Source organism: Zalophus californianus, chromosome X, assembly GCF_009762305.2.
Source record: "Zalophus californianus isolate mZalCal1 chromosome X, mZalCal1.pri.v2, whole genome shotgun sequence".
Taxonomy (NCBI): Eukaryota; Metazoa; Chordata; class Mammalia; order Carnivora; family Otariidae; genus Zalophus; species Zalophus californianus.
In genome coordinates this window covers 122,874,579-122,898,939 of record NC_045612.1, presented here as the reverse complement: position 1 = coordinate 122,898,939, position 24,361 = coordinate 122,874,579, and the positions used below count along the sequence as shown (strand labels likewise).

Sequence of the window (24,361 nt, the reverse complement as noted above, 5' to 3'; positions counted from 1 at the left end):
ACCCTGACTTTATTGCGGGCAGCACAGGCATGTGCCCACCAAAATCGTTCTTCCAGAGTGAAGAGAGGACACAAGTCAGCCTCTACCCCACATGAGAGACATTAATGGCGTTTCACATCAAACCTTAGCACAGACGGCGTTCTTCCTGCTCTGGGTCCTGGGGAGCGTTTGGTATCATCACACAAGGTCAGAATTGTTCTTAAACAGCAGTGCGCCCCCCCCCCCCCCCGGTTCCTGTACTGCCTTCTCATTCCCGTCTTCCTCCCCAGATGCTGTGTTCATCAGCAGGAATTTACCCTCCCCTCTTCCAAAGCTTCCCTCCTCGGAACTCGGCCTCCCCCTGTAATACTCTGTGGGGCTTGTGGGGGCTTAACTATTGGAGCCTTTCATTATTTGCATAGAGGTCTTAGCTTAAAGGAAGAGGTGTGTGTGAGTGAGTGTGGGTGCCAGTGTGTGTATGAATGTGTTTAATTGCTGGTATTCCCGAAACCCCATGCTTTGAATAGAGCAGATACTCGCTAATTTCTCCATTACCTGCTCATGCATCATTTTCCTTGAGCACAGAAAATGCCGGGCAAAGTACGTGTGTCTGTTAGCAGTAGGATTTCAGTAAATATGGGGATAGGATCCGATGATGCTTATCTGACGTGAAGGAGCTGCTGCTTTTCGGTGTGAAGGCTTCTCATTCTCTTTACACGGCTTTCTTTCCTAGGAGGAGTTTGCTGGAACTAATACACGGTGCTGATAACTTAATCAAGTACCAGCCAGAGTTAGAGCTGTGTTGGGCTTGACAGCCTTACAGCGCCTCTAAACAGATCAGCTGCCCCGAGTTCAGTGTGCCGGACCTGTGTTCTCATTTCCGGTATGAGTCTCTCATGGAGGGGAGGCAGGGTGAGGTGAAGTGAGGGGGCTCACTCGTTATTGTGGCATTGTTATTTTGGCTGAGGTATCGAGTGGTGAGAAAGGCCTTCAAAACAGGGACGGGCCAACACGGGCCACGATGCATCAGCCTCATGAGTGTGAAGCCCAGAACCTCATCGGATGGGGGCGGTTGCTGAGTGGCTCTGCAGAGCATCCGCAGGGGACACGGATGGGGTCATGAGGCCCCAAGAGAGGTGTCCTGTGGCCGCGGTATGCTGTTGCTTCCCCTTAAAATCAGACCATTGGTTGTTTCAGATTGTTTCATTTTCTTCACATGAAGTGTATAAATTAAAAATCAGTCTGAGGAGTTCCCTGGAGGAGTCCCAATTCATAGAGACGAAAAGTAGACGGAAGAGTGGGTGCCAGGGACCGGGGGGCAGGGGAGAAATGGGAAGTTAGTGTTTAATGGAGTTTCAGTTTGGGAAGATGAGAAGGTTCTGGAAATAAACGGTGGGGATAGTTGCACAACAGTGTCAATGTCCTTAATGAATTGTGCGCTGTAGGGGTTATGATACTAAATTAGATGTTCTGTTCTTCGCATTAAAAACCAAAGTGAGAGACGGAGCTGAGCCGAGCCCTTCCTGTAAATTTGACTTTGTCTGATGTAGAGAACCCTGGCTGTCCCGTCCCTAAGTAGAACTTGGACAGACCTAGAGCAGCTCACGCTCAGGGATTCACAGCCTGGCCTGACTTTTTCTCTTCCATCAGTAAGAGCCGTTTCATCTTTAAGCAGAGGCAGGAGTGGGGGGCTTGGGAAGTAGTAATGCTACAGGTAAAACCCCTCCTGCCGCCGGGGTGGCTCACGACCGGTTATCCACAGTAAAAGGGAGGACGGGGGCACCTTCCTTCCGTCTTCGCTGGTGGGCAGCCTCAGAAGGTGGCAGCTGCCCGGAGAGGTGGAGTGTCCTTGCTGACGCCCAAACCGCACACGCTGTTTGGGGCCCCCCAACCCCCCGCTTGGTCGCTGCTACACTAGGAGACCTTGAACGCCACGAACATCAGTGCATTTCTTCACGTGAAACTGCACCGCAGAACCCTGCGTGGAAATGCAGCATGTCATTCTCACATCCTTCTGTGAAATTTACGTCTGCTCTAGGACGAAACAGGAGAGGTCACTTCACTTCCCACGCTTAGGAGGGCATGTTGCTGAGGTTGGTCTGAACAGTAACTTTTGTCAAGTGGAGATCAGCTGTTTTACCCATTGGTGTCAAAGTAAAGTGGACCCATCAGAACCACCACCACCACCTTCAAGCACATTGCTTAGATGTATGCAGCTATACACCCTGTTAATTGTTGGTTTCTCTTGATTGCAGTGTAATCAAACCCCGTGAGTTGAGGGGTGCCTGGGAGGCTCAAGTCGGTTAAGGGTCTGCCTTCGGCTCAGGTCATGATCCCGGGTCCTGGGATCGAGCCCTGTGTTGGGCTCGCTGCTTAGCGGGGAGTCTTCTTCTCTCTCTGCCCCTCTCATTTGCTCGTGTGCACTCTCTCTCTCTCTCTCTCTCAGATAAATAAATCTTAAAAAAAACCCACAAAAACCCAAGGAGTTGAAGTGGGTTGAACTACTGCTGTTAGATTTATGGTCAGTTCAAAAAATGTTCTTGTGTCTGTATTGAAATAGTCTTAAAAATATATATGTACCTTGTACTTCACTGGTTACTGTAAATCCTTTTTTGGAGGGGAGTTAGGTTTTATTTTTGTTTTATTTATTTTTTAAATATTTATTTGAGAGAGAGCACAAGCAGGAGGGAGAGGGAGAAGCAGACTCCCTGCTGAGCAGGGAGCCCAATGTGGGGCTCCATCCCGGGAGCCCCGGGATCATGACCTGAGCCAAAGGCATACACTTCACCGACTGAGCCACCCAGGCGCCCCTTTATTATTTTTCTGAAAGATTCATTTATTTATTTGAGAGAGAGCATTCGTGTGCATGTGTGCATGAGGAGGGGCCGAGGGCAGAAAGAATCTCCAGCAGACTCCGTCATGAGCATGAGCCAGACGTGGGGCTCGATCTCACTACCCTGAGATCATGACCGGAGCCAAAATCAAGAGTTGGACACTCCATCGACTCAGCCACCCAGGCGCCCCTGGAATTAGATTTTAAAAGAAATAGTCATTTAAAACCTAGTTAAGAAGATGTTCAATTGAGGGGGAGGTGTGATCCAATTATTGTGTTTTCAAAAATTAAACTGTGTAGTTGATGTAGAACCGTCGGGGACAGAGGACAAGTCTCGTTGACCCGATGACATTTCACTTGGCTCTCTTGCAGGCCAGGGCTGCTTTCTGTTGTCTTTTCTCTGCTGCTTACAAGTGAAAAAGCCTTTACAAAGTTAACATTGTATTGGGAAAAGCTCATCCTAACTTAAAAGTTTAGAGAGAAATTCAATCCATGATCAGAAAGCAGGAGAGCCAGACCTGAAACAGAAGTTTTCCTAGTTGCAAAAAAAGGACGGTGCATGAAGAAAAAGAGGAGCGCCAGGGCACCTGGGTGGCTCAGTCGGTTAAGCGACTGCCTTCGGCTCAGGTCATGATCCTGGAGTCCCGGGATCGAGTCCCGCATTGGGCTCCCTGCTCGGCGGGGAGTCTGCTTCTCCCTCCGACCCTCCCCCCTCTCATGTGCGCGCTCTCTCTCTCTCTCTCTCTCTCTCTCTCTCTCATTCTCACTCTCTCAAATAAATAAATAAATAAAAATCTTAAAAAAAAAAAAGAGAGAGAGGAACGCCAGCCTAACGAAAATGTCCCACAATCCTTGGTGTCTCGAGGATGTGATAGTCTCCTGCTCCAGAGTCCTGTGTGAACACATGTGCAGACTACAGACACTTGTGGGTGGCGAATAAGAACGTGGCTCTTGGGGGTGCTGGGACATTTTCTGCTTAGAAAACAAAAAATATCTGGATGCTGAAAGAAGAAATCCATATTTTATTTTCTAATGAAACTCCTGATAATTTTGTAGAAAGATTTTACGTAGGCTATCTGAAAAAGCCTGGCTCTTATGGGTGCATTTTCAAGGATGACTTTTAGTTACATGGCTGTGTCATTAAGTAACACCTGTGAGCCAGCCCCAAATTTCCCTGCATCTTTGTAAATGCGGTTCCTGTCAAACACAAAATGCTGATTTTTCCTCTCCAGAGAAAACCAGCAGCAGTTTTGCAATTTGGAACATTTGGCAACGTCTGGAGACGTGTTTGATCATCCTAACTCTAGGGGGTGGGCGAGGTTGTGCTGGCCTTCATCCTACAGTGCCCAGGACGGCCCCCGAAGAGAGGATCATCTGGCCCCAAGTGTCAAAAGTACCGACGCTAAGAGCCTGTTAGATTTTACTTCTTTCTGATTACCCAGCATGACAGAATAAAAGAGAATGGAGCAAGGGTGGTGTCTGAGGCATTTCAAACTGTGGTGACAACATGGCACAGATGGGGCAGCTTCACCAACAGACGTGTCCTTCTTTGCGGCTCTGGAGGCTGGAAGTCTGAGACCAAGGCTCTGGCTGATTTGGTATCTGGTGAGGATCCACTTCCTGTTTCCTAGATGGGCATGTGCTCCTTGTGTCTCACTTGGCAGAGAGACCGAGAACTCTCTGGGGGTCTCTTTTATAAGGGTGCTAATCCCATTCATGTGGGCTCCACCCTCATGACCTGATGACCTTCCCGCGGCCCGACCATTCACAGTAGCGTGAATTCGGCCTTGTAACTGACTGGTCGTTACTGCCCCACGTGACAATACCAAAAGTCTCTTCAGTGTTAGCGTTCTGTGGTACAGGTTTTTGTAATTGTTTACTTTCTCTCCCTTAAATAATGGGTGTTTTTTTTCCCCCATTTGGTTATGCTCTGATTTCATAGCTTTTTATTTCGTCTCTAATATTTTGCTAACACCGTCTTCTGAGTGAATTCCCCAGGATGCAAATAAACCTCAGGACAGATCTGTATTTTGACTGTCAGGTTTTCTTTTCAATATATACATAAGTACAGAATATCACCAAAGTAACTAAAGAAGGTAAGCCTTTTTGAGTGGCAAAATTCTGGTAACTAATGTGAGAATTGGAATGACCCAAGAGGCAGTGTATTGGTTCTCCATTGCAGCCTAATGATAACCACAGATTTCCCCAGGAGCTGGAAACGACACCTTTCTCATCTGGCAGTTTGTCTGGATCCCGAGTCCAGGCATGCCTTTGCTGGGTTCCCTGCTCAGGGCCTCACAAGGCTGCAGATAAGGTGGTCGCTGGGCTGCGTCCGCATTTGGAGCTCAGGCGGAGGGGAGGAGGTCGTCTTCCAAGCTCATGTTCTGGGCAGAATTTCAGTTCCTTGTGGTTGTAGGACTGAGGTGCAAAGCTTCCTGTGGGCTGTCCCCAGTTCCATGGGCAGTTCACATGATGACAGCCTTTATCTTCGAGGCCAGCAGGAGAGTGTCTCCCTCTAGGCCGCTAAGAGTCTTATATGATATAATAATTAGAATGACATCTGGTCACCCTTGCCATAGCACATAACCTAAGGAGGAGAGTGACATCCTTGTCCTTTGATGTGTTCCGTGGGGTAGAAGTGAGTCACAGGTGCTGCGCACACTTGGGGAGGGGATCTTAGCAGGATGGGGCTTCACTGGGTGTGTCCCTTACAACTGCCTTGAGTGTGAATCCTTGAAGGTCTACTTTGCCCTTTAATCTTTATTCTCAGTAAACAAAAAGTTAATTCTCATTTAACGATAAAAGTTTTGCCACCAGTAAAAATGCCTGAAAATGTACAGTGCGGACTTTGAAGACAGTTCCCCCACAGCCAAAAATGTTTGGGGTTGGTGACCTCACTGAAAGGTGTCATGGCCTTTCTTGGCTTTGGCTCTTTTTGGAGTGAGTGCTGTTGTTGACGTCTACATTCTAGTTTGTTGGTGTCTAAGAAGAGTTCTGCTGCTTGATTGACTTCTCTCTCCTCTCTTTGGGGTTACTTGCTCATATGCTAACTGGGATCATTGTGGAGAAAATCAGATTCTCTCTTTTTGGTTGCTCTCTGTCCATGCTCCATCTTCCTGAGACCTGGCTTCTTTATAGAAATGATGTGACATGCACACTTCAGGTGACATGCACACTTCACTCCTCACTCGTGTGTGTTTTCCTTCTCAGTGCTGCCTATGGGTAGAGTGACCATTGGGTTTATCCCGTAAACTTGGAGTGAAAGGTACTGTGATTCATCTTTTCCTAGAGCAACAGGCGCAATCTGGTCCATGTGGTCACCTGCCCTAGGGGTGTTGACATAACTTCTGGTCTACTCACGAATCTTCTCTGTCTGGAAAAGTGCTTAGTGTCTTACCCACCCAAGCCCATCAGAGTGCACTTCAGGATTCCGTTCCTGCTCGTTACCAAGTATGTTGTGCTCACAGTGCACACGTATCATTAGTGTGGTTTATCCCTGACCCTATCCCAGCCTTATTAAATACACCAACGCCTTTTTCTCTTTTATTTTTTTGAAACCTTTCTCCTGGATATATAGATGTCATATATATGTCATTGTGAAATTACAGTTACCTTCATGGTTATCCCATCGTGCGTATATGTCATACAGTTACCTTCATGGTTATCCCATCGTGCGTATATGTCATACAGTTACCTTCATGGTTATTCCATCGTGCGTATATGTCATACAGTTACCTTCATGGTTATCCCATCGTGCGTATATGTCATACAGTTACCTTCATGGTTATCCCATCGTGGGTATATGTCATACAGTTACCTTCATGGTTATCCCATCGTGCGTATATGTCATACAGTTACCTTCATGGTTATCCCATCATGGGTATGGTATTTTCAGTCTCAAGAAAGAATGCTGGGACAAAAATACAGGCAGTGTCTCAAAACTCTTTTCCCACTTTTTCTTGTCTCACAGAGGGTGGCTCCTGCATCGTACGGACCTCATCGCCGCGAGGTGAGGCTAAGATGAGCATAACCAGTGACGAGGTGAACTTCCTGGTGTATCGCTATCTCCAGGAGTCAGGTAAGGGGCTTGGGTTTCTGTCAGTGGGAAACTCAGCTGCAATATGCCACGTGCAGGACCATCCACCATTGATTGAGAAACCGGGCTAGGGAAGAAGAAGAGCAGCCGACGTTCTTGTTAAGAGAGTTGCGGGAGAGAAGGTTCTGGGGCTGCCCTGCTCCTGGGGTGGGATGGGGCGTGTGTACTTTCTTCCCTTGATTTTTCTGCCCAGATGAGATCAGATTGCAGTTATGGTCAAGAACAGTTGGGGTAGACCTAGAAAGGGGCATGAATGGATGGGCTGGTGTCTTCATGGCGTGTGTATATGTGAACCTCTCAGCCTTAAGACCACTGATCTTTTGAGCTCCTCAGCCACACCCCACCACGGGCCCTTGGCAATTTCCTAAAACCTAGGAATAGTTCTAGTTTCTTCCGACACTTCTTATTATGACCAAGCCATTACTTTCCTGTTAGCAATGAACAGGCCGGCTGTGTGCTCCCTGGGGACGGGGTGCAGCTTGCCAACAGCAGCTGGTGTCTGCAGGGGGCAGGGAAGGGGGCTGGCAGGGCTTTGTCACAGTACAAAGACATCCCTCTGAGGCGTCCTCGGATACCTCCGGGCCTAGATTCGTGCATTAGACAATGTCGCAGCTGCCCCCCACGGCGCAGCCTCCACTCAATTTAGTGGCTTGCTTGTGGGTGCTTTCTTAAATGCTCAAGACTCTGAATTCTTTTTTAATTAATGTTAATGGATTTTTAATTTCTAAAGCAAATATTGTCTTCAAACTTTTAAAACTTTTAAATACTTCATTTGAGATGTACATAATGACATTTACGAGAAACACGGTTGTTACCACCTACCCGCCCAAGATAAGAGCTACACCAGTTCCAGGCCCGAGGGGTGCCTGTGTTCGACTCTGCGGTGCCGCCCCCTCTCTCCTTTCAGTGCTAGCTGCCCCCCCGCCCCGCCCAGTTTGGTGTTTGTGGTCCCCGTGCACTTCCTGTGCCCACGGTGTCTTCCTAAGCAGTGTGGACCCTGGGGTATTAGTTCGGGACAGCCACTGTAACGAAGTACCACAGTCCGGGGCAGCTTGAACAGAAGTACGTTGTCTCACCGTCTGGAGGACCCAAGTCCAAATACAAGGTGTGGGCGGTAGGGGTTGCTTCTGAGGCCCTGAGGGGGCTCTGTTCCATGCCTGTCTCCTGGCTTCTGGTGGGTTTCCCGCCATCGTTGGTGCTCCTCGGCTTGTGGAGGCATCACGCCCGGGTCAGCCTTCATCGTCACACGGCCTTCTCCCCGCCTGCTTCTACCTCTGTCCGAATTTGTCCCGTTTCTCCTTGTAGCTCTTCCCTTCAGGATCCTTTCCTTTTGGAAATAGTCCTCCTGATTTAGGGCCTCACCAGACTCCAGTATAACCTAGACAGGGGCCCTAGGACTTCAACTTAGGAATTTGGGGCAGGATACAGTTCAACCCATAATGATTGGCCTTGTGCATATTTACACTTTATACACTTGGTATCATATCGTTTATGTTTTGCAACTTGATTTTTCAAAAAGGAAACCAGTTCCTGGGCTTCTGTCTTCCAAAGACCAAGTATGAGGGGAAACCAGCTTGTGAGCCCCTAGGTCCGGGCTCTTCCAGAGTCAGCCAGGAAGGCTGAGCTGGGCGGGTGTTACGTGCAGACCACATGGCTCAGGCTCTGACCCTTGAACCAAGTTCTTTGCCCCACCAGAGCCTCTCCTCCCCTGCAAAAAAAAAAAAAAAAAAATGGAAGTGATTATCCTGGGCAAAAGTAACGAAGAACACTGGACAACGTGGCGTGTTATAAACAGACATGTCTCCCCATCTGGTCCTGGATCTCTGTCCCTGGGGACCCCAGCTAGCATTTTTCATGGGAAGTGCACATTCTTTCTCCATATATATATATTAGATCATTTGGATTGGCTGTTGCCCAACGTAGTATAAAAGAAATTGATAAAATATGTATGACCTCAGCCCTGTGGATCTGGGGAGTCACCAGCGTGGCTCTCAAACCTTACCCCGGGAAGTTGGGGAACCACCCACCTAGAGCACGGGTGCTATCGTGTGGACTTTCAGCGTTGAATTCACGATTCCTTTCTGTGTGCATCCTTCTGCACAAAGATAGGACGGAGGCAAAAACACAGAATATGTCAAGAAATCACAAGCTGATCCTCAGGATAAATACGTGATGTGAAAACCTTGTGCCTAGCCTGGGCAGCCTGGAGCAAGGGTGCTCGGTTGGCTGGTCCCTGGGGAGGCGGCTGGCCTCTTTGAATAAACACGGAAACCGTCCCTCCCCCAGAAAGGCCACCTTCCTTTTCTCGTGTTTGTTGATAAGGCCTCCGTCACCAGGCAGCTGAGGAGGGGAGTCGGGCCCCGGGACGATAGGATTTCTGTGCATTTTGTACCTGTGAGCTCCTCTCCTGCCTGTGTCAGTCCTTACGTACGTGTGTGGCGAGCGTCTTCCCGAAAGGCATGCCTGTGCTTTCCTCTAAAGACCGTGTGAGTCCTGGAGCCCCCCACAAGGGCGTGTTCAGAAGCAGGCAGAGAAGAAATACAAGAGGTCCTTTTGGGGTCGTTTTACATGTTTTTCTCAAATCGTCAGGTTTCGGTTTGGCCCGTATTTCTTGAGCGCCCACCCAGGGCAAAGAGCCTCTTCTCAGCCCATCGGTGTCTGCTCTCTAGCTCCCGGGGCAGGGGGCGGGGGGCCGCGGGAGAAAATGCGTCCCTTGATCGTGCCTCCCCTGCAAGGCATCCCTGCTCTCCCCCGCGCACCTACAGCCACTCATCAAAAATAAGCCCAGCGCTCCCATAGGTGACTCATTCCTCAACGCCTCGCAATCCGGCTTTCTCTGACAGAAGGCACCAGGAGGTTCTCTCTTGGCAAAAGGCTTGTGCAGCAGGCCCCATCCTAATGCCTTGTGTGGAGGAAGATGGGTTCAGGGGAGGAAGGGAGGGGGGCGGTGGGCTGGGGGTGGCCTTGCGTGAGGTAGACCGCTGCTTCTCTGGTCCTTGTGCTCTTTGCCTCGCCGCTCGGGGACAGCCCCAGAAAGTCCCAGCCCACCTGCTCACGTGCAGTGAGGAACAAGTGAGCAAGGCTTGCCACTGAGGCAGGAAGAAGCTGGAATTGCCGGCTCCGGCACCAGAGTGGCCGAATTGGCTTGTGCCGGAGCTGTGGCAGCTCGGCTTTGAGGGCTAGGACTTTGCTGGCCTCTGCCTTGTGGGGGTTTGTCGCGTAGTCACTGTTACCGGCTGCGCCGTTTGTAAAGCAGCGGATTGAGGGCTCCCCCACCCTGCCTTCAGCTCGCCTCACCATCCAAGGTTGATGGAAGCAAGGGAACAAGGCGTAGGAATGGGTTTCAGCCTGCATAGGCTGGTGTGAGCAGCTCCTCCAAAGAGTGGATGCATTGCGAGTTGTCTGCCCCTGCTTTTTTCTGAATGTAGTGTGGGAGCTGACGCCTATTCCAAGTCCGTATGAAGAGTGGGAAACGTCAGTAAGCGAGTCGCTGTGAGTCTGCTTCCTCTGGGGCTTCATCCCCAAATCCAAGTTATAAAGGAGATAGTTTCTCCCAGACCCAATTGGGAAGGGGGTCAGTGAACATGAAGCATTGCTGGAGGGTGGCCCTTCACACAAGCAGGGAGGCTGGCCGCCTGGACTTGCCCAGACCCTGCTGGTGAAAGAGCCGAAATGCATGGGTTTGGGGGATTTGTCAGAAGAGGGAGTGTCTCTCTGGAAAACAGTATGGAGGTTCCTCAAAAAGTTGAAAATAGAGCTACCATACGGTCCAGCAATTGCACTACTGGGTATTTACCCCAAAGATACAAATGTAGGGATCCGAAGGGGTACATGCACCCCGATGTTTATAGCAGCTATGTCCACAATAGCCAAACTGGGAAGAGCCAAGATGCCCATCGACAGATGAATGGATAAAGAAGGTGTGGTATATATACACGATGGAATACTATGCAGCCGTCAAAAGGAATGAGATCTTGCCATTTGCAACCACGTGGATGCAACTGGAGGGTGTTATGCTGAGTGAAATAAGTCAATCAGAGAAAGACATGTATCATACGACCTCACTGATATGAGGAATTCTTAATCTCAGGAAACAAACTGAGTGTTGCTGGAGTGGTGGGGGGTGGGAGGGAGGGGGTGGCTGGGTGATAGACATTGGGGAGGGTATGTGCTATGGTGAGCGCTGTGAATTGTGCAGGACTGTTGAATCACAGATCTGTACCTCTAAAATAAATAATGCAATATATGTTAAGGAAAAAAAAAAAGGAGATAGCAGGAGGGGAAGAATGAAGGGGAGTAAGTCAGGGGGAGACGAACCATGAGAGACGATGGACTCCGAAAAACAAAATGAAGGTTTTAGAGGGGAGGGGGGTGGGGGGATGGGTTAGCCTGGTGAGTATTAAAGTTCTGCATGGAGCACTGGCTGTTATATGCAAACAGTGAATCATGGAACACTGCATCAAAAACTAATGAGGTAATGTATGGTGATTAACATAACAATAAAAAATTTAAAAAAAAAGAGGGAGTGTCTGTGTTACATCGCGTCTGCAAGGCCAGCTCCCTGCCTGCTAGACGGAAGGATGGTCCATGGAGCTGGGTCAGAGTCACGGTTGAGTCTAAAGCGGAGAGACGGGCTGGGGGTTTGGAGCCAGATTTTCCACAGCAGTTAAATGGTGACCAGACTCGCTTTCCATGGTCTCGGTCGGCAGTCTCACCCTTCATGGGTTGCATCTCTGCTTTTAAATGAGGGTATACTTTTCATGCAGTAAAATTTATCCTTTGTAGAGTACGGGTTGACAGTTTTTTCCAAATGTGTCCAGTCCTGTAAGCACCAGTTACCACCGAGATGATAGAAAAGTCCATCACCCCAGAAACTCCCCCCGGGCCCCTTTGTAACCAGACCCTCTCCCCCGCACAGCCCCTGGCAAGCCGCACTCTGTGCCCCGTCCCCGGCCTCCTGCCTCTGCAAGAGGGTTGTTTCCGTGGACTCGGGCAGCGTGCAGCCTCCAGAGCCTGGCTGGTCTTCTCAGCATCCTGTGCCGGCGTCGGCTGTCGGCTCTTTGTTGCTAAGTCGTATTCCATCTTAAGAATGTGTAGCAATTGGCTTGTCCATTCTCCTGTTGAAGAGTATTTGACTTGTTTCCAGATTTTGACGATCACGACTAAATATACTAGAAACATCTGTGTACGGTGTTTTCGTTGCTCTGGGGTAAGCATGTAGGCGTGGGATTGCTGGCTCGTGTGATAAGTGTGGGTTGAAGGTTATCAGAAGCCTCTGCATCCTTTTCAGTGTCACTGGGCAGCGCAGCACTTGAGAAACAGCAGTGGTTTTATAGACGCGGTTGGCGGCGCTGATTCGTGCCCGTAGCGCAGGGCCTAAATGGAAAGTAGGTAAAAGGACGTCAGCCCATCAGACAGATCTGCAGCATACCGATGACGCTTTATGCTTCCTCTTTGGGTTTAAAATTAGCCTTCTTGAACCTCTGCGGGGTCATGGTTTCCGCCAGTGACTTTCGCCCAGATCTGCTGAGTGAGGGAGCATCCATCCACAGATGCATGCAGTCTCCTCCCTAGGCAGTGCCACTGCAGACATAAAAGTAAGACCGCTCTGCAGCGCGGGGAGACGACTGAGCTTCAAGACCGGCCGGACGTCCATCTGGGTGGGCTTCCGGGTGGAAAGCACGATTCCTACAGACTGGGCCCTACGTAGGGTGGCTACTAAAAGTCCGCACACTGCCTTGCTCGCACAGCCACGGGTACTCAAGCGTCTCCCCACCTCGTGTTTTGGGACTGACAGCAGCAGCCCACTTAAAGAGGCACACCTTCATAAAACCGCTGCACGACGGTTGGTGGTTCTGCTAGCGAAAAAGAAAACACAAGTGAGAAATTGTTTTGTCAGGTTGCAGGTGTGTTACCCCGCAATGCAGCCCCGAGGGCTGTCGTTTCAAACATTTCAGGTACTAAAAGGAGCTTCCCGTTACAGGCGATGGTAAACATGGATTTATCCTATCTCACAAATCACCAGGATGATGAACTTCTTTCTTCATTGGGAAGGGTTTCAGGTATGATTGAAAACTCCTGATACACAGAACTTCCTTTCTGATTTGTTATGATTTGTCCTCGAGGGGCCGATTTATTATGCACATTTGTTGCTCCCATTAACATGACAATGCATACGTTATTCACAGGAGCATTGGCAGTTTCCTGAAATGACAATCTACGTCTTAGACGGGTTCTGTTTTCCTGAAGAGCCGTATCTACACGTCTGTTGACCAGCTACATGGAATTAGGCATGTTTCCTTGGATTTACATAATGCACACATAGTTCTGTATTACGTATCGTCCTTGGATAGTTCTAGATTATGTATCATCCAAGGAGGATAGTGAAACGTGCTCAGCCTTTCAAGGTTTACAGCAGAACTTAGGTGCCGTTTCTCATTCGTTTCATGGAGCCAAGACAAATGGTAAAGATTTCCTGGCCAGGTGCCAAGCACCCTTTTCCGTGCCCTGTGATGCCCCAGTATGAATGAGGTCAGCATGGTTAGGACGTAAGAGCAGAGCGAGTGAGGCTTAGGCAGCATTTTGTCTCCACAGCATGCCCCAGCACAAAGGTAAAGGTGGTTCTGTTCTAAACACACAGTTTTTACTTTCTGGAAAGATTACGGTGCCCACTTGAAGTATTCCTGGACTCGATGTTCAGACCATCCCTCTGGGGTGCAGCGATTCAGGTCCCTCAGATTGTACAGCTTGTCTGCCAGCTTCACCAGTTTAGCCCCGGGACTGCTGTGGAGTGCCTGCTCCACCTGCAACCGCTTTCTCTCCAGCTTGGGCAGAGTCTTGTCATCTGTTACTTCCTCCACCAGACGCCGCACCTGAGCGCCAGAGTGCAGCTCCACCTCATCCAACGTGGTGTCTGTGTCCTCCACTGTCATGGAGCAGGGCTGCCTGTAACACCACAGTGTCAGTGATTCCCGCCTCACGGGTCAGGATCCGAGCCACACCTGACGGGGCAAAGCAGGAAGTCAGACGTGAGGGAGCCCCAGGCTGCATGCTGCGGATTTTGCAGAGCCAGATGTGGCCTCTCACTAGCCAGATGGCCTTTACTGTCTTTGGGTGTCGGCTGTGCAGAGGAACACACAAAATCACGCATGTGTGCACAGCCGCTTCCTGGGGCCAGGTGAGGAAAGAAGCCTGTTTGGTTAAGACAGAGAGCTAGGCTGTGCTGGGTGAACGAGTCGAGGTCCCTGTAGGGGTGGGGACAGGTCTGAGGGGGTGGGTTTCCTCTTTTCTGGGGAGGCCACCCACAGCAGATGCCCAGCCCTTTCCTCAGAAACAGTACAAGGGCACAGAGGTCCCCTCAGAAACAATACCGGGTGACCTGGGGCTTTTAAAACTGTACTTTCTATTCTATTTTATTAAAGATTTTATTTGAGAGAGAGAGCACTAGCAGGGGGAGTGGCAAAGGGAGAGGGAGAAGCAGACTCCCCACTGAGCAGGGAGCCCGATGTAGGACTCGATCCCAGGACCCTGAGACCACCACCTGAGCCAAAGGCAGACGCTTCAGTGACGAGCCACCAGGGTACCCCGAAAACGGCACTTTTTAAAGCCAGCCCGCCTGGATTCAAGTAGAGTCCCTGGGAATTGTAGTTCATCAGTGGAAGAAACCCTTCTCTAGGCCCTGCCTCCTGAGCGGGGAGCTGTCAGTTACTTCAGAAATGACCGGCCCCCTTCTGTTGGCCTCTTGATGCATTTTTTTTAGAACCTCTGCTTGGTTGGAGATAATGAGCAGTTCGTACGGAGTGTCACGTCTGTCCCCGCTCACCATCGCAGACTTGTGGGCTGTTGTAGCAGGAGGTATGTTGGAGAACGTCATGGACAGCGGTGCTCCCTTCCTGCAGAGATGAGCGTCTTTAGGGCTGCAGTCGAATGTTCTTTCAGAAAATCACAGTGGAGACAACCCCAGTGTCCACGAGCAGATGAACAGATAGAGTGTGCCCCCCCCCCCCATGGACTGCCATGCAGCCTTACAAAAGGAGGGATGTTCTGACACAGGCTGCAGCGTGGATGAACTTGGAGGGCCTGGTGTTGATGCCAGAAGCCAGACGCACCAGGACAGATACTGCACGAATCGGCTGTTGTGAGGCACCTGGAGTCGTCAGATTCATAGAGACGAGAAGTGGGACAGAGCTTATTGGGGGCGCAGAGGGTGGGACGGGGGCTTAGTGTTGGGTGGGGACAGAGTTTGAGTTGGGGAAGATGACAGAGTTCTGGAGAGGCATGGCAGGGATGTGTCCCCGGCAGCGTGTACGTACTTCATGTCACTGACCCGGAGCACTCAGAAAGGGCTGAGATGGTACGTTCTGTGTTCATGTGTTTTACCGGTAAGTCGCAGGGCTACAGGTTGGAAGTTTCACGTAGACGTTATTTCAGAGGTTGGGGTCTCAGAAGGAAGAGAAGAAAACACCTGACTTCCACGTTGACGTTACTACATTTAAGGGCTTTTTAATAGCGTTAGGGACAAGTCCTTGGCGCACACAGTGCCATTTGTAAGCTAAATTGCTGTCCCATAAAATCTAGTTATTTAAAAAAAAAAAAAAAAAGAAACGGAAAAGAGCAGCTTCATTGGTAATGGCCGTATATTGGAAACTCCCCAAATGTGCCTCGGTGGGTGATCGGCTCTGCAGACTGTGGTTGCAGACCCTGGGCTCCCTGTCAGCAGGAAAAAGGAATGAACTCTGGATACGTGCCACAACCTGGATGAGTCACCAGAGTAATGTGCTGGCTAGCACAAGCCGGTATCAAAACACTGCATCCTGGATGCTCCCATCTGTTGAACTTAAGGTGATAAGACCGTAGGCATGGCTGCTAGGGTTGGGGTGGCTGTAACTACAGACGGGTAGTTTGGCGGGGAGTTGTTCTGTGCGCATGGAAGAGCGCTGTGTCTGGACTGGCGATGATCGTGGCATGTGGATACACAGGATAAAATTGTACGTGCAATTTTAATTTTTATAATTCCTAATTATAAAACATGAACCCAAAACACAGTTTTGCATTTCCAGTATCTGCAGTTTTGTGTGTGTGTGTGTGTGTGTGTGTGAGAGAGAGAGAGAGAGAAAGAGGGTGGTCAATAATACAAAGACAGTGAAGATGTTTTAATTAAAATTTGCAAGTCATCAGCCATACTGTGGGCCCAAGCTTTGATGGGGATGTTTTTTTGTATAATGGATTTGAGTAACGGCGATACTCATTTGAAAACGGATGGCCACAGAAACCTTGTGAGCCTTCTGGAAACAGAAGAATAATGAACAACCATCTGAAGGTGAGCAGCACTTGTCTCGTATAGAGCTCAAAGTGTTGCATCCTTGGGAATTCAGCGAACTCAGGTGGACGTTGTGTGCCGTGCCCACCTGTCTGGCTTTTCCTGGGGAATTATGAGAAGAAATTCTGCATTTGACTGGGGCTGTAGACACTGGGCAGGCGCTGCATTCATACTGGGGATATAAAAGTCTGTGCAGGGCTTCTTCCCCACTCCTTTTCACGTGAGTCTAAAATGTTTTTGCAGTGCCCCCTTACGGGGGCGCCTGGCTGGCTCCGTTGATGGAGTGTGGGACTTTTTTTTTTTCTTTTTTTAAAGATTTTATTTATTTGACAGAGACACAGCGAGAGAGGGAACACAAGCAGGGGGAGCGGGAGAGGGAGAAGCAGGCTTCCCGCCGAGCAGGGAGCCCGATGCGGGGCTCGATCCCAGGACCCTGGGATCATGACCTGAGCCGAAGGCAGACGCTCAACGACTGAGCCACCCAGGCGCCCTGGAGCATGTGACTCTTGACCTTGGGGTTGTTGGTTCTTGAAAAAATAAAATGGAGAGGCAAGGAAAAAAAGACCCCCTTATGAACTTGAGCTGAAAGCATTCTATAACACGTATGTGGTCAGCCTAAGAGCGGTGGGCAGATTTGAGGGTCTTGATCCCTGGAGATACTTGGACCACACATCATGTGTCATTCAGGGGCTTTCAGCCCATTCGTTACGGCCAGGGTTCTCAACCTCAGCACTCTTGACACTCGGGACCAGCTCGTTCTTTATCCTCTGGGGCTGCCTGGTATTAGGATCTTGAGCAGCCCTGTGGTCTCCATCCGTTAAATGCCAGGAACCCTCCCTCTCCCTGCTGCTATCACCGCCAAGGATGTCTCTGGACGTTGCCAGATGTAGCCTGGAGGGTGAAGTCGCCCCTGGTGGACAACCACTGATGTGTGTCCTGTAGTTCCAGGATGTTTTTCTTCCAACTGGTTTTTATTAGTAAATGGGGTTTTAATGGGATCCTGTTTCTTCACACTTTATCTTCTTGGGCTATATTTTGATTTCTTTTGCTGCAGAACTCAAATAGACTTTAACAATGAGCAAAATGCAGTCCTCATTTTTATTAAAGTTTTCCAGGGTATTTTTTCCCCTTGGGGAAGGCGGAAGTCTGCCAAAGCCTTCTCCAGCAGATAATAAAAAATTGGGAATAGCAGACTTTCCATCTGATTTAAAAAATAAAAAAAAAATTTTTTTTTTGGCTCCTGGTGAGGAGGTTAGATAACCAGGAAAAGGGCACTACTCTTAATATTTGTGAATAATTTGTGTCTACAAAAATGATAAAAGCCGTTTTGCCCGCTGGAATCCCAGCAGCTGACAAATGACCTGGTCGGCTCTGCCGTGTTTCCTAGGACCACGGAATGCCTTCTTATGCAAGACACGTTTCCACAGATTCGGGAAATCATTTTAAAATGGTTCAGCTATCTTAATTTAAACAAAAGTTCAGGGCTTATTGTTCAGCTGAGTCTCTAAAAATACATTTTGACTGCAGTGGCTCTCTTACATTGCTAATGTGTGTCCCTGTTTAAAAAGAGGATCTTTATGGTGAAGGCAAGCATTTCTTTGAGATAATGGTCACCTTTGCTTTATAAAGTATTCGTTTCATCACATAATAGATAAGGAAGACCTGATTAACGTGTCCGTGTTACTGTCCGGTGAAAGGAGCTTTGAAGTCCTGCGGAACAGTAACAAGACATGCCTTCCTATTACCCACGGCTGTGAGCAGCGCGTTTGTGATGGGGCGTCAGGGCTCCCCAACACCATCCTCAGACCCTACGATTTGCTCAGGGGAGTCACATGATTTAGTAATGGTTATGCTCATGTTTAATTACAGCAAAAAGATCTAGATTATAACGGACAGCACATTGACTTTTTTTTTTTTTAAAGCTTTTATTTATTTGAGAGAGACACAGCACGAGCAGGGGGAGGGGCAGTGGAAGAAGCAGACTCCCCACTGAGCAGGGAGCCTGACTCGAGGCTCGATCCTAGGATCCCAGGATCATGACCTGAGCCGAAGGCAGATGCTTAACCAACTGAGCCACCCAGGCGCCCCCACATTGACTTTATAGTTTAATGTAGTGTTATTACATATTTGAAAGTTGCTAAGGGAGTAAATTGTAAGTGTTGTGGCCACATCAGGTAAGTATAAGTCTGGGAGGTGATGGAGGTCTTAACTAACGTGATCGGGGTGATTTTTTTCACGATGTATATGGCTTTCAAATCATCACGTTCTAAAGCGGGAACGGACATGATGTCGTAGGGCACTCCTCTCTGCATAAAGCTGGGGGGGGGGGAGAGAAGCGGATGAGCATCAGCACAGGAACTTGCATGAGGCCCGGTCCAGGGAAGCTAAGCACACGCGTACAGGTATGCCGTCCCCGTGGACTTACACGATGGCACTTGATTCTCCCAGCAGCATGTACAGGGACACATGTGAAGTGTTCCAACCACCGGAGCTTTGGTGTCTGGGGTTTTCATCGGGCGTCCGTCCTGTAGGCATGCAGCATCCGCTGAGCGGGGACAGAGGAGAACTCGGGGAGCTCTGTGGCTGCCACTCCCACAGTCCCAAAGTTTAAGTCTGCGTTGTGGCTGCATATCCATCATGCGTGCATTTGTGTGTATGTGGTACTTCAACTGAAAAACGGAGGGGCGGTTAAGTAGCTGGAGAAGGTGATACCCATGCCTTTCATCTAGAAAAGAATAAACCGTTGCCCCAGCTAGCTTCGTGGCATCAGTAATTGACAGTCCTCCACCAAGGCAGCATACCCACTGTTCCCTTTGCACAGCAGAGTCTATGGGGTGCGGTCCTCAGCCGACAGTCCTGTGCGTGTGAACTGTTTTCGTTATAAACTCTCCCGAAATGGTGCTAGTTGCAAACGAGCTCTTCTTCATTCAAAACGAGTCTATTTCTGTCCTAAACTGTTCTGGTTTGATGATAAAGCCCCTTAGAGCGACAACACGGAATGATGAAGTTGCTCTTTCCTGTGTCCCAGATGTTCTCAACCGTCTCGACTACCCTGGCTCCCAGGCGATTTCGTACAACCTTTCCTGAGTTGACTTCCGATTTGTATGTGTGTAAACGCCAAGATTCACGGTTTGCCGTTCTTGTGCTTGTTAATCTGTTACAGGGGATAAAAAGCAATTAAAATGAAAATTCTTTCATCATTTATAAGTTCCAGTTGTTTAAATATGTGTCTTGCTCGGTGTAGCCCAATAGTTTCCATTGCTGTGAACATCAAAACAACTTGAGGCTCTGTTGAAGATGCCTGTAAGGTGGAGCCTGTCGCTTCTTACTTTCAGAGCTGGCGATGACATGAAGAAGTCTGAGATGGTTCCAGTTTCCCCTTTTAGCCAAGATGCAGCAGCCCCTTGTCACGGTGCCTGTCCTCAAAGTTCAGGCACGATGACATTTAAGGCCGGCCTGCTCTGCAACTTAGATGTGACCTCACAGTGTCCAGCTTTCCTCTATTTTATTTCCTGCCAACTCCTTCCCTTTCCCGTTCTTCCTTCCAGACGGACGAGCAAGTCATCTGGACTATTGGACCCAACACTGCCCCTCCTGTCCCGTGTCACCGGATGTTGCTTTATTTGTGCCCCCTCCGCCGTCCACTTCATACACGCCATGGTCCCCAAGGGGACGTCCCTTCCTTTCCCTCCCACATCTGTGTCTGAGGTCAGTGTGCTGCTTTCTCCCCAAGGCCCGGGGTTCACCTGTGCGTCTCCCATCGATGCTCCAGTCCAGGAGTCCACACCAGCCTTTCCACTGACACCCCCCCCCCGGCCTGGGGGTCCACCCCTGCCTCTCCACCGACCCCCAGTTTGGGGGCCCGCCCCAACCCCTCCTTTGCCTTGCAGACTGCTGTTTTGGGTGCACTGCTCCCAGGCATTCCTTAATATAATCCCACTTACTCCTACTGCCATTTCCTGACCACTGATCACCCCCGCCCTCCAAGGAGCAACTTCTCCTGTTCCATCACCTTCCAGAGTATCTTTCCTACTGCCCCCATCTTGCGTTCTTATCTATTACTCCGCCAGCCAGGCATTGCTCCTGTCTTGCCAGTGTTGCTTCTGTTCTGTTGTCACGACCTTGTTGGAGTCCCAGAGCTAACATTTATCGAGCACTTATCACGTGCCACACACGAGTCTCAGTACTTGGTGAATAAAGCTGTTACCCCCTCGGAAGCAGGTGCAACCATGTTTGCATGTCCAGGTGGGAAAGCCCAGGTGCTGAGCAGGCAGTGACGTGCCCACGCCACATCGCTGGATAGTGCTAGAGCTAGGATCCGGAGCAGGCCATCTGACTCCAGAATCTTCCTCTTTTAAATGATTTTTCCTGGTTCTGTTAATGTGGTGAAATCGTCGATTCACTTTCTGACATTAAACCCTGCGTTCCTGGAATGGACCCCCACTTGGCTCATTTTGTCCTTATTTATATGTTTCTGAATTTGGTCTGTTAATACCGTGTCTGGTGTATTCACGTTTATCTTACTGGGAGAAACTGGGGTGTCCTGTTTCGTTTTGAACGTCCTTGTTAGGTGTGGGTATTGGGCTCTGCTGGCCTCATAAAAGAAGTTGAGGATTCCAAAATTGCTTTCCTCAGGACTTATTGGCTCCATCCCCTAGTCCGGGTCTCTGCCCTAGAGCAGGGTGGAGACAACTTTCTGTAGTGTTTAGGTACTTGAGTGTCTGTCACAGCTCTTCATGTCATCTTTAAAGCACAGAAGCAATCATGACACGTGATTTAGTTTGCAGGCCTCCGTGCAAGGTCCTTAACAGAATGCGGGCGTTCCTCTCCGCCCTCCCCCGTGTCCCTTACCTGCAACCCAGTGTGTGTGTGGTGAGTGCTCTTTATTTCCGTTTCCCTTTGCAAACTTCTGTGGCTCTCCTGGGTCTCCGTGCGTATTTCCCAGCCTCAACAGTTTGTGTCCCATCTACAGCATGTTGCCACATTTTATTAATATTTCTTAATATTTTCCTTAAGTTGAAACAGTTCCGGAGATGTGCCAGTCTGTTAGCTGCATATGCATGACACATATTAAAATAAATAACTTAGATTTTAAGATGTTTGCTCCTGTGCTACCTAAACTTAATTGGGGTACCGTCTGAGGTTTGGGTGCCATCAGGGAGGCCTCGATGTCCTGGAATAGAACAGCCATCACGATATTCACCTCCGCGGGAGTCTCATGAGGGCGTGTACTTTGCCTGGTGGCACTGCCCTAGGTGCTAGGGGGCAAAGGACAGAGGAGAGGGTCACCTGTCAGAGGCTGATGAATGTAACCTTGGAAGTGTGTGCAAAGGGAGTGCAGCACCCCCGGAACAGGGCACAGAGAGGAGGCGATGTTTGAGCTAGAATTTTGCAAGCAAGGCAAGGGGGAGAGCATTTCAAGCAAAATCATGAAGCTGGGTTGAGGAGGGCCCTGAGGCTCGGCAAGGGGTTCAGGGAGAAGGAGCCAGCTTGCTGACAGGGACGAAGGACACGGAATGGGAGGAACGACAAGAAAATACCGGGCAGTCGGGTTGGCCACAGGTTAAGGGTGGGCGGAAACGCTCGAGCCCCATGCATGTGGAAGCCGTTGATTCCGTTCTGAAAGTAAATCGGAAGCTAGTGTGAGTAAAGGATGAGTGCACGCGGTCTGCCAAAATGGTGGCTATCGAGACCACGTAACAACCAGCGGACATGCCTCTGTTGTGTTAGGTAAAGAAGCAGGGAAACAGAATTGTATGGGAGTAAGAATTCTCATAAAACCCCATTTGCACAGAGGAAGGGGCCAGAAGACATTCTCCCGCGTGCGAACAGCAGTTTTAGCAGGTGCAGAATCATGTGACTTATTTCCTCTCTCTTTTAAATTGCTTTCTCTGTTTTCCCCAAACTCGTAAGTTAATTTTTAATTTTTTTAAAATTTTTTTAAAGATTTTATGTATTTTTCAACAGAGAGAGACAGCGAGAGAGGGAACACAAGCAGGGGGAGTGGGAGAGGGAGAAGCAGGCTTCCCGCTGAGCGGGGAACCCAATGCGGGACTCGATCCCAGGACCCTGGGATCGTGACCTGAGCTGAAGGCAGACGTTTAACGACTGAGCCACCCAGGCGCTAATGGTGTTCTCAATTATGAACCTCTGGCGTGGCCTCCGTGCTCCTCGTATTTGCCGATTTCCGAACCTCAAATCGCGAGGGTTCAGACTGCCCGGGGCGGGGGGGGGGGGGGGGGGGGGCTCTGGTGCCAGCAGGTGGCGCCTTTGCTTGCATTTCCTCGTGTCCTTCTGGAAGCTGGAGCGCAGGCGGCTCCTCGCACGTCCCCCCACGGGGCTCTGGGAACCCGGCAGGGACAGCGGCCTCCCTTGCCAGGCCGCTTCTCCCCGAGCCAGTTGTTGGCCGGGGAGGAAGTAGCAACCTTAGTTTATAACCTGACTAATGCTTTCCCCTCTTGGATGTTTCCCATGTTGAGAGGATATTAAAATCTTGGCAGTGCGCACGGGCTGCAATAGAGGCCTGCGCTGTACTCAGCCACCACCCTTGGGGTCCAGGCCAGATGTTATAAGCGAAACCCTATTTTAACGAGGTCCTTCTGGTATTTCTTTTGGGCGCCATCCAAGACCGTTCCATTTTACACCAAATTCCATATTATGGCAGGTCATCTAGAACAGGTCTGCAGCCCATAAAAACGTTCTCGCTGCACTGCGCTTTGTGTGCCCGAGTGTCAGAATTAGGAGAGAAAGTGACGGCTGGGTCTTGAGGATTTTTTTTTTTTTTTTTGGACAAAGAATCATAAAGCTGATACGCACACATGCAGTGATTGAGACTGTAAAATCAAAAAGGATTCTCAACATAGTTTTATGCTTTTTACCATGGGTAGAAGTCAAGTTTCCGTATGATAAGAACGGCGCCTTGGGCAGAAAATGTAATCCTCTGGTGAGACTAATCCGTCACTTCCAAACAGAAGTGAACCCACAGCAAAGTAGCTTCCAAAGATGAGGGTATGCGTTTTGTGTTGACAGCTTCTAGCTCCGTCTCTGTGTGTGTTTCTCTGATTTATCGGACCCAGCTCCCACATCGTCGCCCTTGGCCTCCGTGCCGTCTTTATTTGGATCAGCACCCGCCCCGCCCCCACCCCTTCCAGTCACTCCTGTCCCCTCGAGGGCCAGACAGCCGCAGCTCTGGTGCGGAGACCTTGACGATCCTGCGTGAGGAGGGATGTTACAGGAATGTCGATATTCAAAGAAACCTAAGGAAGTGCTGCGTAGTAAATGAGCAGCCCATGCAGCCTGGGAGATGGGAGCAGGGTGTTCACCGAGCCACAGGGCCCTGCCAACGGCCGGGGCTGTGCACCTCTCTCCCTCACAGGGTGGCTTCCGCCGGCACGCGAAAATCCTATTACCTCCCAGCCACAGACTCTGCAGCTTGTGTTTTCACTTCCTGTCCCATGAGGGACATCCCCACCTAGCTGCTGCCCCTCCATTGTACTCATAAAAGCTAGTCCCACTTCCGTCCTCCGTCTCTCTGGCTTCCTGGTCCCTGCGTGTGGCCCTGTGTGGTGTGGCAGGGCTCCGTCCCTCGGGAATTGTAAGTGATCCGTTCTTGCGATGGCATGAACCCCTCCCTCCGTGTGGCTACTGAGTCACCTCTGTAAGTGAAAATCCTCTGGGTTTGATGGCGCACAGAGGTCATTTCTAACTTCTACATAGAGTTTTGGAATTGAAAGGGGCCTTGGAAATTGTTTAATTCCACCTGTCTGTTGTCAGAAAAGGAAGCCAGGGAAGCAAATGAGGACAGACCCAGGCCTTGGAGTGCCTGGTGAAGGGTGCTATCTTTATAAGCGAAGAGAAACCGCGCCCAATTCCTCCATCGCTGCGTCTGACTCTGTTTGTGGTCTCTCTTATCCCTAACACTGCTCTCTTTAGGGGAGTGTTGTTGAAAGATACACTTCATCTTAGTTTGCTTTGTGTCATACAGAAAGCATTCTGCGTCGGTTTTGCAACATAGATCTTGTTTGCAGCTTAGCTGGCTGAAAAATGTAATATAAATGGGTGTTACTGATAAAATGATCTTCTTCCTCTTTTTTGAAGGGGCGCCGTTTTGAATCATTTAGAAGTTTCTAAACAA

The 24,361-nt window shown here is 49.6% G+C and overlaps 1 protein-coding gene across 8 annotated transcripts in view; it reads left to right on the top strand.

Moving 5' to 3' along the window:
• The window catches only part of TBL1X (transducin beta like 1 X-linked), a 213,048-nt gene that overhangs the window by 154,939 nt on the left and 33,748 nt on the right, over window positions 1-24,361 (top strand). For 6 of the 8 annotated variants that reach the window (XM_027609268.2, XM_027609266.2, XM_027609267.2 and 3 more), the window contains one exon: window positions 6,783-6,890. In XM_027609268.2, coding sequence (XP_027465069.1) covers window positions 6,833-6,890 — 58 coding nt within the window. In that variant the 5' untranslated portion in view covers window positions 6,783-6,832. Of the gene's footprint in view, window positions 1-4,397; window positions 4,418-6,782; window positions 6,891-23,740; window positions 23,822-24,361 lie in introns of those variants that run through there. The other 2 variants (XM_027609271.2, XM_027609272.2) reach the window with 2 other exon arrangements.